At 38.5% G+C, this 13877-nt stretch overlaps 1 protein-coding gene across 2 annotated transcripts in view; it reads left to right on the forward strand.

Annotated features, from left to right (window-relative positions):
- LOC121961901 (phospholipid-transporting ATPase ABCA1) overlaps positions 1-13877 on the forward strand; it is a 222396-nt gene that overhangs the window by 132201 nt on the left and 76318 nt on the right. For both annotated transcript variants that reach the window (XM_088073211.1, XM_088073212.1), the window contains 2 exons: positions 3895-3993; positions 4764-4953. In XM_088073211.1, the coding sequence (XP_087929337.1) occupies positions 3895-3993; positions 4764-4953 (289 nt within the window). The remainder of the gene's footprint in view (positions 1-3894; positions 3994-4763; positions 4954-13877) is intronic.

A 13877-nucleotide genomic window follows, 5' to 3' on the forward strand; every position in this document is an offset into this window, starting at 1 on the left:
CTTGTCACAAAACTTGAACTGCACATTCAGTTTTCTTGGGAATTCCTGGTAACAATTCCTGTATATTACATAAAAAAAGTGGAGTTTTCTTAATTTCTCTGACATTCCCTCTGGCCTGTTACTAAATATTGTCTTTTCTCTTGAGTGACTGTAAAACATCCTGCCTGATGATGACAGTGTGAAAGTAGTGTGCCTTTTCATCTTAACGGTTCATTCAGAGGAGCATTGCAGGGCTATATATGTCATGAATGCAAATGATCTAATTTAGCGGAGTGATTGAAGATAATGATTGATCTCATTTAGAAGTCGAAGGGCCTCTGAACCCTGCTCATTAGTGCATAATGTATAACTGTGGCAATGATGTGGATTAGTTACCTGTGGCTAGCTGAATTTTTATTTTAGAAATTGAAATAAGATTTCTGAATATGAAAGGTTTCCACCAAACACTTTCAGTGTAGAATCCATACGTACATGAACCTAAGTTCAACCGTAGCTGTAAGTGAAATGGCTGCCAGCTCCATGGTGTAGTAGTTAAGTAGAGATCAACTTAAGTAGTGTAGAATCAGTGGTGTTGTTAGTCCTGGGTGTCCTGAATATTTTATGAACAGTCCTGGACTTTTCAGTCTCTTTTAGAAACTTAACGCTCAAAGTTATCTCAGTCAGCGGCTCCTCTGTCCTCTGCACAGCATCTCTTTCTCTCCCCCTCCTCTGTCCGCTATTTGCATGCAGGAATTGAGGTCAAGAGATAATTTTGATATAAGCCTTTGTAATGTAAATCTATGTGACATTGTTTGCAAACTAAAGAAATGAAAGGTAATTTTTGTCTAGTTTTTGCTGAATAGTTGAAGGCAAACTGTTACATTGATGTTGGTATATAAAACTGTAGCATTTGTACCTTTATATTCTTGAAATTATAAATATTTTCCCGTATTTTGTAATATTATCAAAAATATTGCCATCACAAAAATGCCCTGAAATATTCTGATATAATTTTAAGGTCTTATAGCCTTCCCTCTTGATGAATCAACAGACTGCAGTGTTTTTAGTTCCAACTTTTAGTATCAGATCAGGGGGCTAGGTACTTCAGTGGGGGTTGCCAAAAACAGGACACAATGAAATGGTTTTATTGGTACCATCTATAGCTTTTGACGATTGAAATGCAAAAATAAACTTTCTAATGTAAGAACTGAAGTGAACCAGACTGCTTGTTGATATAGTATATTCTGCTGCTTTGGCATAGTCTTTAAAGGGGTTATATAATGTAGCCTTCATTTGACTTTCTTCTATTGTCTCAGTTCTTACTTCTGTGATATTTGACGAGATGAACTACTCATTAGTTCCACTATTTCCGTGTATATGCACAAGTCTTCATTTTGGAACTATCCAACAGTTTTATTATCTCAAATAACGTGGTAACCCAGCCATTGTTAATTGCAAAACAGATGGCTGCACATAATCCATTTTTACAATCGGACCACTTCAATTGCGCTCGCTGGTGGCCAAGGAAATGACCGTATGACCTTCATGGAGACGCCTCTAAATGAGACAATGAACACTGTATTAATCCAAATGGTTGGCTGGGCTGTGGCCACCGCTGGCAGAAAGCCATCATGATGGTCTTTATGAAACACTGTGTTTTAACTCCCACGGTACCCTTAAGATAAAGGGCAGAGTGTGTGTGGTTAGTAATGAGAATGAAATTGGAATGGGAAGATTGTTTAACTGAGACACAGGGCGAAGATATGCACAGGACACTCAGATGATAATGAACGGCTGCGAGGAGCCTATATTGTACACAGAATCCTGAACAGGCTCATTACAGTGCGTGCTCGCTGGACTCAAACTTTGTGTGATTTGATGTTTTGATACTTGACCCAAACAAAAAAGGTGGTACATATAATGATTTCTCTCTGTCTTGATTAAGGCAGCCCCAACTGATTGAAGCATTGCTTTTGAGTATTTATTTGAAATGCGCCACGGCGGGTCCCTCTAGTGTACATGTCTCATTTCCTTTCACGCCTTCTTTGATGTCAAGATATGTTCAAGATTAATGATCATCTGAACTCCTGTGCTCTGCTAATGTGCAAGACAGATTAGATGACTTGGAAAATCCTAATCAGTTGCAACTGGAGACACGTTATAAAACAAAATCCAAACCAATTGTGATGGATGGCAGATTAGAAAATTTAGAAAACCCTTACTAATGGTGACAATGTATTTTGGTCCCAAAAATAATGATAGATTTCTGATATTTTGTTACTCAGTCGTAGTTTAGACTTGTCACTTAATACACACTGAAATTATTATTCTGGCTCGATATGTCAGTGCCTGACATCTCAGATAATCCCTTTTGTCCAATGTGACAAAAGCCAAACCTGCAAGAGAGGTGCAGATTCAGACTCAGCTTACCCTGCTTCACCTGTCTGTACACTGAGCTCATACTGACTGTTGGCAGTCCTCTTTTTTAAGGCAGACAGTGATCTCAACACAGCACAGAGCCTTCAAAATGTCTGGTTTCAAATATCAGGCATTTCGATTTTATCCAGGCTACAGAGGTAATTCTGTAAATTGCTTCAGCTGTTTAAGATAGACTCCATAATGGTTCCCTATCATCTGATTCAGTGATGGATCTTAGGTGATCGCTGGTCATGACCACCAAGACCATGATTAGTATTTTTATTTTGATTGTCTAGAGAGGCAATCCCAGTTTAAACCAGAGGTTGTCCGCCTGAAACTTTCCTTGAAGCACTCCATGCTGCAGGACTTTTGATAAGCCACACCTCATGTCATTTCAGACTTTAACCTGTTAATTCACATTTTTCAAGTCTAGTTTCTAGTAATGATAGTTATACTCTGACTTCACCAAATGGGGCTTTTCCTTTTTGTTTTACTTACTTAGGTCCTAAAGTAAAATCCCAGCGACAGTTTTTAGTCTGTATTTATTGACATTGTGACACATTGATTGATGCACATGGATTTAAGTGGAACTTCACCATATAGGGGTTAGGGGAAAAATCCTTACAGCATAATATTGTGATACTCTGCGTGGCAATATTGTATTGATACATAGATGCTGAGTGAGTATCAATTTTTTATTATAAAAGTTATAAATATTGTAAATACAAATTAAACTTTTGGTACCCGAGGATTGGGCTTAGGGGTGATTGGGTTGTGGACTCGGGTTAGAATCAGACATACAAACATTTTACTGCACAAGAATGACTGAAGTGAGATGAACAGACTGAAAACTTTATCTCATTAGATAAAATTAATGTTGACAAATCTATCTTTATGTTATTCTAATACTCAGCATATGGAAACATATTTAAAATCACAACATTATTGTATCATGACGTAAGCATGGCGATTATATCATATCATCTGGCCTTTGATTATTCCCATCCCAGCTTCGAATTGTTCAAAGCCTCACTTTATTCATGATGTGGACATTCAAATTCTGAATCATCATGTGAATGCTGCACTTTTTGTTTTTCTATGTTTTCTGCCTTTTCATGTCTACATTCTGTTTCAACCTGGTATTTCTGTCCAATGGCAGATAAAGATGAGTACTATTATACTTTTTGTGAAATTAGATTCCAGAGGTGGCTGTGTATGATTGTTTCCAACTTGTGTGATCCAAACAATTCCAATAACTGCGTGCTGTGAAGTTGTAAAGGCAAAATTTGTTGAAAAAAGACAGATGTAATCAACTTACATGTTTCTATCAAACAAAAAATGTTTGCATCAGTCTGCTTTTGTTGGTGTTTAGCCTTTAAAAAAACAACATTTTCACTTTGTTGCACACAAATGGAGGCACACACCTGTATTATTTCAGCAGTCTGATTGAATGTTTGAATATGTCTTTGTATTGATTTTTTTTCTTGATATTTTCAGCAATGATGTGGCAGATAATGTGGAGGTGTCTAAGGTGGTAGAAACACTGGTGAACGAGCCTGGCTTTGGGACACGTTGCATGAATGGAGACCCAATACCGTGAGTGTTTATACACCAGAATCCAAAAGAATAGCCTTAGTGTGTGCACATGCATTCATGCCAAATTATGCTTGTGGAGTGTTAAGCTTTGCAGGCTGTCTGCGTGTGGCTATTGGTCACATGAGTGCATAAGTCATGCATGTCTGAGCATGTGTCTCTGCTTCCTTTAAGAACTCCTGCTGCAGAAATAGAACAAGCTGTAAAATCACCAAGTAACCCTGAGCATTGGAGAGGAGTGCTCTGCCTGATTTTTAAAAGCAATTTCTAAGAACAAACTTGATCAATAAATAATTAGCTTTTCACACGCTCTCCAAATCATACTGATCAGAATAAGCTGAATAATGCATACCTCTTTTTTTTTCTTTTTTTAAACTTGAAAAATGAAATGGAATTATTACTGAGCTCAGAGCCTGCATAGTTCACAAGTGCTTGTGCATCACAAATGCTGGGAGCGGCTTACTGTGCTTAAGTTCTTCAAACACAAGCCACACATCTCTTAAGTCAGAGGTATTACCCAGCAGTCTTAAAAATACTACTTATGACTCATATAACAAGTGTACCACCTATCCAATCGCAGGCAATATCCAGTGAATATAATACCTTTTAATATCTTAGTTTGCTCTCTTTATTCTAATTCTCTGTTCCCTCTCATTCTCTTCACTTCTTTTCAAGTTTTCTCTTGTTTAAACATTTTTCTGCAGATGTCTTTGGCGAGCTATTAGTTAAGCTACCAGTTAAGCACTCATATGTCCTCCTTTGTTTTCTCCCAGGAAGTTACCATGTTCTTCTACTGGCTCTGATTGGTTCACTCCACCTGTGGATCAATCCGTCATTGACATCTTCCTCAACGGGAACTGGAGCATGTCTAACCCCTCCCCCTCCTGTCAGTGCAGCACACCTAAACGGAGGATCATGTTACCTGACTGTCCACCCGCTGCAGGAGGGCTCCCTCCACCTCAGGTTAGTCTCCTGTGCTGCAGCAGTAGGGTGGAGTGTCATGTGTTCGTGACTTAAAGGTAATTGATTTGATGGCCTGAAACATCCAGTGTGTCAGTCTGTGTCTGAGGTCGCTTGAGCAAGAAAGATAAAGACATTTCCTAACTGGAGAGATGATCTTAAAAAAAAAAAAAGTCTGTCTATGCATTGAAATTTGTGCTACATGACCAGATAAAACAGGAAAAGGGCTGGGGTATTGGCTTTTGCTCAAGAAGGTAGAAAACTACAACTACCAGAATGCACTGCCCTGTTCCATATTAATAACCGCTCCTGCTGGTAGCTGACATGATGTAAGCTTGTCCATTTTGACACATTTTGACATTTGATGGTGGCTGGCTAGTAACAAACAATCTTGAATTACATTGAAACAGTAAGCTAAATTTGTGTCTCAATACAATGTGGCAAGAAATAGGTAGTAATATAGTAACAGAATCTTGGTTCATATTTAGTCATCACTTCTTCCTGTTCACAAATCTGTATTACAGCCATACAGTGCACTAAATGCTTCTGAAGACATTTTAGGTAAGCATATTTGATCAGCGCTGCTCAGTTTTAATGTCTGCTGTTTGTTTGGAGAGTAAGAGAGAGAGAGAGGCGGCTTTTTGTCTGGATCTTCTCCTTTGCTCTTTGTGTCTGTGGTGGCAGGCGTATGAAAATGCAGAAGTACAATCTGTAGTTCAAGCAACAGCGCCAGAGCCAGTGATTTGTGCTGAGAGATGAACAGGGAGATCTGAGCTGAAAAAGGAGATCTGGGTGCTGGTGAAATGGAGGGAAGTTCACCACAGTTCATTTACACATAATACCTACATTGGTATGATTCAAAGCTGGCTGAAAATTGGCAGAATATCCCTTTAACTCCCCCCTGAACCAGGGGTAGTGCTTCCTGTGCACCCTGGACTCTGCGTGTGTGTCACAGTGGGATATACTGCAGCAAGAGAGTGGAATAGTCTAACTAAAAAAATATAAACTAAATCAATGACACAACAGTACAATAAAAAATGCTTATCATGGAAGCTTTTGGCTTGCAGTCTGAAAGTCCCAGTCAGCACCATTTTTGATTTGAAAATGTAAAGGTACTTACTAACAAGGAATTTGCATTGCATTGCAAAATGTAAATCAGCCTTTTGTGCTACCTCCCTTTTGTGAGCTTGCGTGCATGCATGAGAGTGGGGCCAAAATTGATTCCTCTAAAAATACACTGAATTGGCCATTGCCCGTGATTTAGCTTGTGCCCCATACCTGCTAAAAATCCAGTCAGAATATATCCATCATGTGTCCTTTTACTCTTTCAGGTATATACCAACCTTTCACCTTGTCATATCTTTTAGGACTTTGTATTGCAAGAGTAGACTTTAAAAAGGGCCTCACCTTTTCTGCTCACATCAGTGAGTCCTGGGAGGTGTGCATGTCTCATCCTCCAGAAGTCAATACCAATCCTTTATAGGCCATTACTTTAACAAAATACACATGGCCAAATGCAGCTAGGGCGAATGTTGCTCGTTCTGACCTGAAGAGACTTGATCCCGGCCGGGATCGATGGGCAAGATAGAGACCCTCGTATCCCTGCCTACCAGCCACCACCTGCTGACTGAACCAATCACAATACAGCGAAAAAGAAGAAGAGAAAGAAGCTCATTTGGAGCTAAATGGTTTGCGCTGCTGTCTCCCAATGATAATGAGAAATCTAAGCTTGAGAGAGAATAGAGGGAGAAGCTGCCACCTTCACTCCAATGTCATTTTATTAGAGATGGCTTTGTCTGTTTACTCAGGCTTTGTGGCATGTGGCTGCATTTTAAGGGATTTGAATTTGAATGTCTCATTCCTAACCCCACCTAAATCTGCCAATATTTTCTTCCTCTTGGAGTCTCATGATGGTTGAGAATTTGTTAGTGATAGTTTGCCGCAGATGGAGGAAGGAAAGGAGCGGAGGAGTTCTTGTGTGTGATACCTGAGATTTGGCTGCAAAACAGCGCTGCATATCCAGAAAAGCTTATTCACGATTTTGAACTGTGAGCTTCATTTTCATTCAGACTAACCTCTCTGCTAATTGGTCCTGCAAGCCTCGCAACTGGTGTTGGTGGCATGCATGGGCATATATAAATAGCATGTATTCTGTGATATTGCACAGCTATGGTGCATCTTGAATAGCTTTCTGTTCACATGCAGCAGTAGTTAAATAGCTTTTCAGTAAATTATTTCAAAAACTTTATTTTCAAGAATTTGAGGACATGAGGTGATAAATCTCACAGACTGGATTGGACTGCTGTATTTGTTGTGCCTGTGACAATAAAGAATCTGTGGGTGGGTGGAGAGCTTTGGTGCAGTATAATCGGATTGCAGAAGTGGGAGGGCGTGGCAGCAAATCCTGTGGATGCAGGTGGGTTTGAAACAAAAACAAAATCTGAGAAACAGTGTATAGTTGCATAGAAATGTTGGTAGTGTTTTATAACTTGGGTGAAAATAGTTATGTCTGCGCACCGATTCGTCACCTTTCAAGTCATTTTATTTATTTTTTTCAAAGCCAATGATAAATAGCAAATGTATACATTACGCACCCCTTTGTGCCCATAATTACCCAAACAAGTCATGCATGCACATATTATATAGCAGATGTGTCTAATATATGTATTAACATATAGAAACATTCAGTCAAGGCACAGTGAAGGCACACTGCCTCCAAACCTTCATTTTATTAAAAATGCAGGCAACAGACAATATTTTGGAGGTTCGGGTGTAGCCAGCAGATATCTGGGCCAAGACTTCCTCTTGTGACAGTCATTTCAGCGGATCCCTACTAACAAATATCCACATATGAATGCAGATGAATTACAAAAAAAAAGTAAATATAAAACTGAAACACTTTGAGATGATAGCCGATGGGTTCCAAATCGGTTGGTCATTTAGTCCTAATGGGTCATTACTATTATGACCACAAACAGACTACAAACAGAAACCAGAACACTTCAGATACCAAAATATTGTCCCTTTGCCTACAGATTCTGCATACATATGCAAAAAATGATTCTAGAGATTTGTGTTGCCTCTACATGTCATGTGCGTTATAACTGTTTTCTTTATAGTGTTTTGTAACATGCCCATTCACAAAAGTCCTTGATATGTTCTTCTCCTTTTAAATGATAAAAAGATCTTTTTTTTATGCTCCAGGGGTGACCTCTAGCTCATCTGGTAGAGTGTGCGCCCCATATAGGCTGAGTCTTTTACTGTGGCCCGGGTTCAATTTCAGCCTGTGGCCTTTTGCTGCTTGTTAGTTCCTTTCTCTCTTCCCTATTTCCTGTCTCTTTGCAGCTGCATTATGATGAGGCAAAAAGCCCCCAAATTTTTTTTTAAAAATGTTCCATACATCTTCCACTTAAGTGAATTAACTCCAATTACAACAATCACAGTAGTGACCTTTCTTTAAAAAAATATTTAGATTCCTGCTGTCTGATTATGGTTGGTTTTAAAGCTTGCAGTTGTCATCATGAGCGCTTAGTACATTCATATATATTTGAACGCATATCTCAACTGCACATAGGAGCTGACAGTCTCATCAATGCTTCTTGCTCACACCTAACCGACGCATAATCCCACCGCTTAATACATCTACTTCTCATCAGAACAACAATATGACTAATCACACCTTTTAGCTTTTACTGCACACCTGCATCTCTTACATACTGTAGCTATAGTGTAGATTGTATGTGGTCCTTGTCACAATGTTAGATCTTCACAAGCTCGAGTTACTTTAGCAACTAGATTATACAGTAAAACCAGTCAAAGAGTTTGCATCAGTTTTCATTTGCACTTAACCTTAAAAGAAGGGAAAAGTAAGTACGTCTCAACCACACAGGGGTAAGATGGAGTTTTAGATTTCAAGTAACAGTACGAAAAGTATATTATAGTCATGTGGATATTTATTCCATACATGATCCAGCAACTGAAATTTAGGGCTTTTGACTTTCCAGGGACACTCTTAGTGAAAAATTATACTTTTGTTCCTTCAATTAAATGGTATGATTCAAATTAATAATGTGGCCTTAAAAGCCTTTTGTGTAAATATAGTTTGATTTATAGTCTTTAAATACCATTATATCAAATAAATATGCCACTCAGTGAAAAAGGAAATGCTGTGAGGGGAATCTAATGACACAATAGACAGTTATGAAGTTATGCTTCACTGTGGCTTGAAAAAGCCTTACAACTTTTTAAAAGTGTCAGCTCTTTTATGTCTATGATATAAGTTTCAACAGTCATTGTAAGTTCAATTTGCAAAGCGTTTATGAAGTAGCAAAGCGTCTTTCAGCCTCGGTTCGTAAGGGAAGTGAGGGAGCGTTAAAAAGAGATATTCTGGCCCAGTTAAGAAAACACTCATAGTCACATACAGATATATCTAAAAATGATTTTGTCTCATAATTGCCATGGCACCCCCCCTCAATATTTGATGTACTTGGGAGATGTCATCTTGGAAGGACAAATGAGACATGTTTTAAAAGAGACACTCTTCAAAGTGATTGACTTCCAATAAGCAGGACATGAGAGGACACAGTTTTAAACTGCTGGGTTCATGTGCCACTACTTTATTTTCCTTCCAGCCTTCTATACCGCCCCTATACACTATCCCACGCTATTTAATGTGCCATTTCACACTCTCCACAGATCTGTAATGCCTTGTTGAACTCGTGCGAGTCCTGCTGTGTGCTCCTTCCTGTGACAGGGCCATCCAGGGCCACTTTAAAGGAGCAACTGTCCAGGTATCGTGTTATAGGATGATTGTTGAGACAGTCAAACAAGAGAGGTGCCCTTTGTGCGACCTTTTCTTTTCCCTGACGTTCGGTCCTAGCTTATGACAGCAATGTCAAGGAGTCCCCCATTTGTTGAGGCGCTGCTTGTATCTCTGTATCTTCCAGGTACCCTGCTAGGCCATCAAGGTCTTTCTTTCTAACCCTCCTTTTTGTCGTGCTTTTTCGTCTTCTGTGCTTGCTTCTTCCATTTAAAAACAGCCTCACTCTTTTTTTCATTCATCTCAGCCTGAATCTATTTGTTATTTTATGAATTGCTACTACTTTGCCACTTTACTGGATTTCTGCTTTATTGTGTCGTTTTGTATGTAGCTAGTACTTTTAGTACACTTAGCCTCAATAAAAAGACCATTTACAAAGGCCAATTCTTGCCTACATCTTGTTACATTCGCTTGCATCATTTCTCCTTTATTTACAGCATCTTATTTTCTTCCAATCCCAGATCCTGTAAAAGGATATTAAATTGACTCTCGTTTTTGCATGGAAACAACCTTGAGGACATTGAGTTATTATCATGCAACAAGATTATTGCCAGTCATCTCCCGCTGTGTGCTAAAGGAACTTTAAATTTAGGATAAAAAAGCTGCTCCGAGTAAAGAATATTGCAAGAGACAAGTGAGAAGAGCAGAGCATTTTTATGCAATACACATGCTGTTAACGGTCACATTTCTCTGTTCATCACACTCTTTTTGCATAATGGAAGACTTTATTTATTTGGCAGGGGTCAGTCTTTGTAACACAGTAAGCCCACAAGCTTTGCAGCTTTTTATTTCATCATATGAAATCATGAAAGATTTATACCACAGGAGGAGTGTGTGAGTTAATGTGGTGGAAATATACAGTAATACAGTATGATTATGGGGTAAAATAGTTGATCTTAGTCCGTTTTTGGTAGTACTTTCTATGACCGCTATCTCTATAATGCATTCTAAACATACTTATGATGTGTTATAATTTGCTTCTAAACACATATAGTTACAGATATAAGCACTTGTTATATTCAGTGTTTTGTAGCAATAAGCACAACACATTATAAAGCATTTTATGATGATCAATTTAATAAATGTATTAATTCTATGTTTTGTTTGTTTCTGCATGAAATTTAAAATTTTCCTTTTTTCCTCATTACTTAAAGCAAACAGTGGCCAGTTATAGTGACGTTTATCCACTTGTATTGTATTAACTACCTATTCCTTAGGGATTTCATTACTTCACTTAAAGCATCCAACTGACACTTAGAGTAACTTATAATCACATTATAATGCATTATAAAATGATTATAATGTATTTAAACCCTGAGAAGAATAGGTATGATCTTCACAGAAGAAATTCAGGGAGTGACAAGCAATTTTGTATTATGTAGTATTATGATACTTGACCAATTAAGTCAATACAAAATGTTTTATAATGTGTTATGATTGTTGCATTCCGGATATTTATGAGTGCTTATAACTAATATACAGGGCTACAAGCAGATTTAACCCAATCTCATTCCCAACTCATCAAATACTGGCACTAGAGTAGTGACCATTGGCATCAGATACTGATGCACCGATGCAGTGTCGATATGAGACCCACTGGGATGCGTCATGTTTTGATGCTTTAAGCAACTGCTGTAATATATACACAGACAAAGTCTGCATAAGGTTGGCTGGATTTGTCCAACAAACTCAGGATTTTCACCCAGGAACTGTTCCTGTTTTGTGTGAAACCAAAGCAAGCTAATTTAATAACAATGGTGTATAATATGCATGTATGTCTAGCATACTACGCTGGTCACTTAGTTAAACTGATGTACAGTATGTGAGGTTGTGTTAGTAACAAACGTACTTAATTTAAGCCAAACTGTGATGTAAATCTAGCCATGTCCTTTTGTTGTTTAACCTAAAGAAGTGAGCCTAAAAATTAAGTAAACCTAAATAAAAGTAAAGTAAACAGTAAATAAAGTAAACAAGACTCTGTGCCTATAATGAGCAGAAACTGTACATTTTTCTGTGAAAACGTATTTTGAAAGACGCAATGCATGGAACGAGGAAACTGACACGCCCTTCCTGACTGTCCAATACTGGATCCAGAGCATCATAGTTTGATGTGAACGGCACCTGACCGAGCGTTTGTATTTGACAAGTTGGGAGTGAGAATGTGTTGGCAGATTATAAGGCATCATAAGTATGTTATTAATGCGTTGAAGACACTGGCAACTCAGAAGGTGTTGCCTTTTTTTTCAATGTACGTGAAAAGACTAAACCCTTAATAAATAGCAATGACTGAAAGTATGTAACTGTATACCACAACCCTTCTCACCTCTACAACTTTCTTTGCCTCCCTACTGTTAACTATGATCCACCAGTGGGCCATAACCAATAGTTTACAGTTTGAAATGTAGTGTAGTGCATAAGGTCATGAGATAGAAACATATATAGCGTTATATAGAAGGACTGACTTGCTCAAATATACCATGTAGAGTCTGAAGAGAGAATCCTTCCCTCAGATTGAGAGAACTGTTTATGTGGTAGGTTACATACTGTAATAGATAGGAATATAATATAAACGCTGTTTAATGCTATGTACAATGAGTATTCTTGTGCGTGTGCATAGGAACATATATGCTTATCATCATTGCTTACCTGTGGACTGCTGTCCATGGCAGGGACCCATAAATGAATGCAAGTCCAAGGCAGAGACCACCCACAGAAGCTGAGCACATTGTGAGGATGTATTCCCTTTGACCTGAAAGCTTCCCCCGCTGAATAAATCATGACAAAGTGTACTAGCTTCACACTGGTTTTCTTTTTTATCTTTTATCCTGCCCATCCTCCCAATATGCCCTTGAGAAACTAAAGAAAAGACGAGAAAGAGGGAAATAAAACATGGACGCATCACCACAGGAGGTAGTGTGAAATCATTGTTTCCATGGAAATGGCAGGCAACACTAAGCCCATTATCAATTCTGAGATATTGACTCTCGTTCACTGGTGATATTTAACCTTCATAGATGAATAGGCCGTCATGCGTGCAGAGGAATTGATAAAGCCGCCACGTTCACCGAATTACGATTGATGTCTTTTTTCATTTGGAGATTGGCCTAACTACAGCCTGCTTGCAAATTACTCTCCTTGGCCTCATCTATCAGGGTATTGAAGTTAGGCATTGGCTTACCATTTGTGGAAAAAAAAATAGTTCTTCATGGGAAATACAAACACCATTATCTACTTTAGGTTGTTGGTTTGGGAAAAAAACAGTCTTAAAAAAGTATTTCTCTGCTGGAAATGATGGCCTTTTCATAACAAAAGAAGCACATTCGTTAAAATTGATGCTACATGACCAGAGAAAACACAGACACTTTTGCTCATGAGGTAGAAAACCTACAACTATCAGAATCTCACTCCCACTGGTAGGTGACGTAATGCAAACTTGTTTATGTGTGATACAGTGGCAGCTGGCTGGCAAGACATTGTCAACAACACGGTCCTGCAGAAGTTTCACAGTAAAATACCATATCAACAATTGAACGGATCCTATCAACAAAAAGGTTGTCAGCGGGCTTTTACTTTGAAACAGAAACAGGAAAGGTTGAGTAAAAAAAATATATTGTATTTATTCAAGTCTTTGACAGATAAAGACATTGAAACTGTAGTGGACGGTTATATAGAGTATATTTAATTATCAAAATAACATTTTTACTTCCTATCTTTGCTGAAAACCACGGGTGTCAAGCAGAAGAAATCAGAAAGATTCAGTTTCTCTTGATTTGCCACGCCTGAGCAGCGCTTCTTATGTATTCAGTGCGGCTGATATAACCTGTGTACAGTGCCAAAATAAAAAACAAAGTTTCTGTGACGTACACCCCCTGCTCACGCAGCCAATGTGGCTCAGGCATAAATTTTAGCTCTGTTTTGATCTCAGTTTTTTTGGCCTCTGTTTTCACTGCGTAGGAAGCAGTATGACGCCCACTTCCTGTTCACAAAACGCTCACTATTACAGCTAAACAGTGCAGTAAAATGTATTTCTGAAAGCATTTTATTAGAGAACTATGCAGTGCAGACATCATGATCATGATTTATATTCGGCAGTGCCCAGTTTTACCGT

Source organism: Plectropomus leopardus, chromosome 23, assembly GCF_026936395.1.
Source record: "Plectropomus leopardus strain MGB_pleo_1.0 chromosome 23, ASM2693639v1, whole genome shotgun sequence".
NCBI lineage: Eukaryota > Metazoa > Chordata > Actinopteri > Perciformes > Serranidae > Plectropomus > Plectropomus leopardus.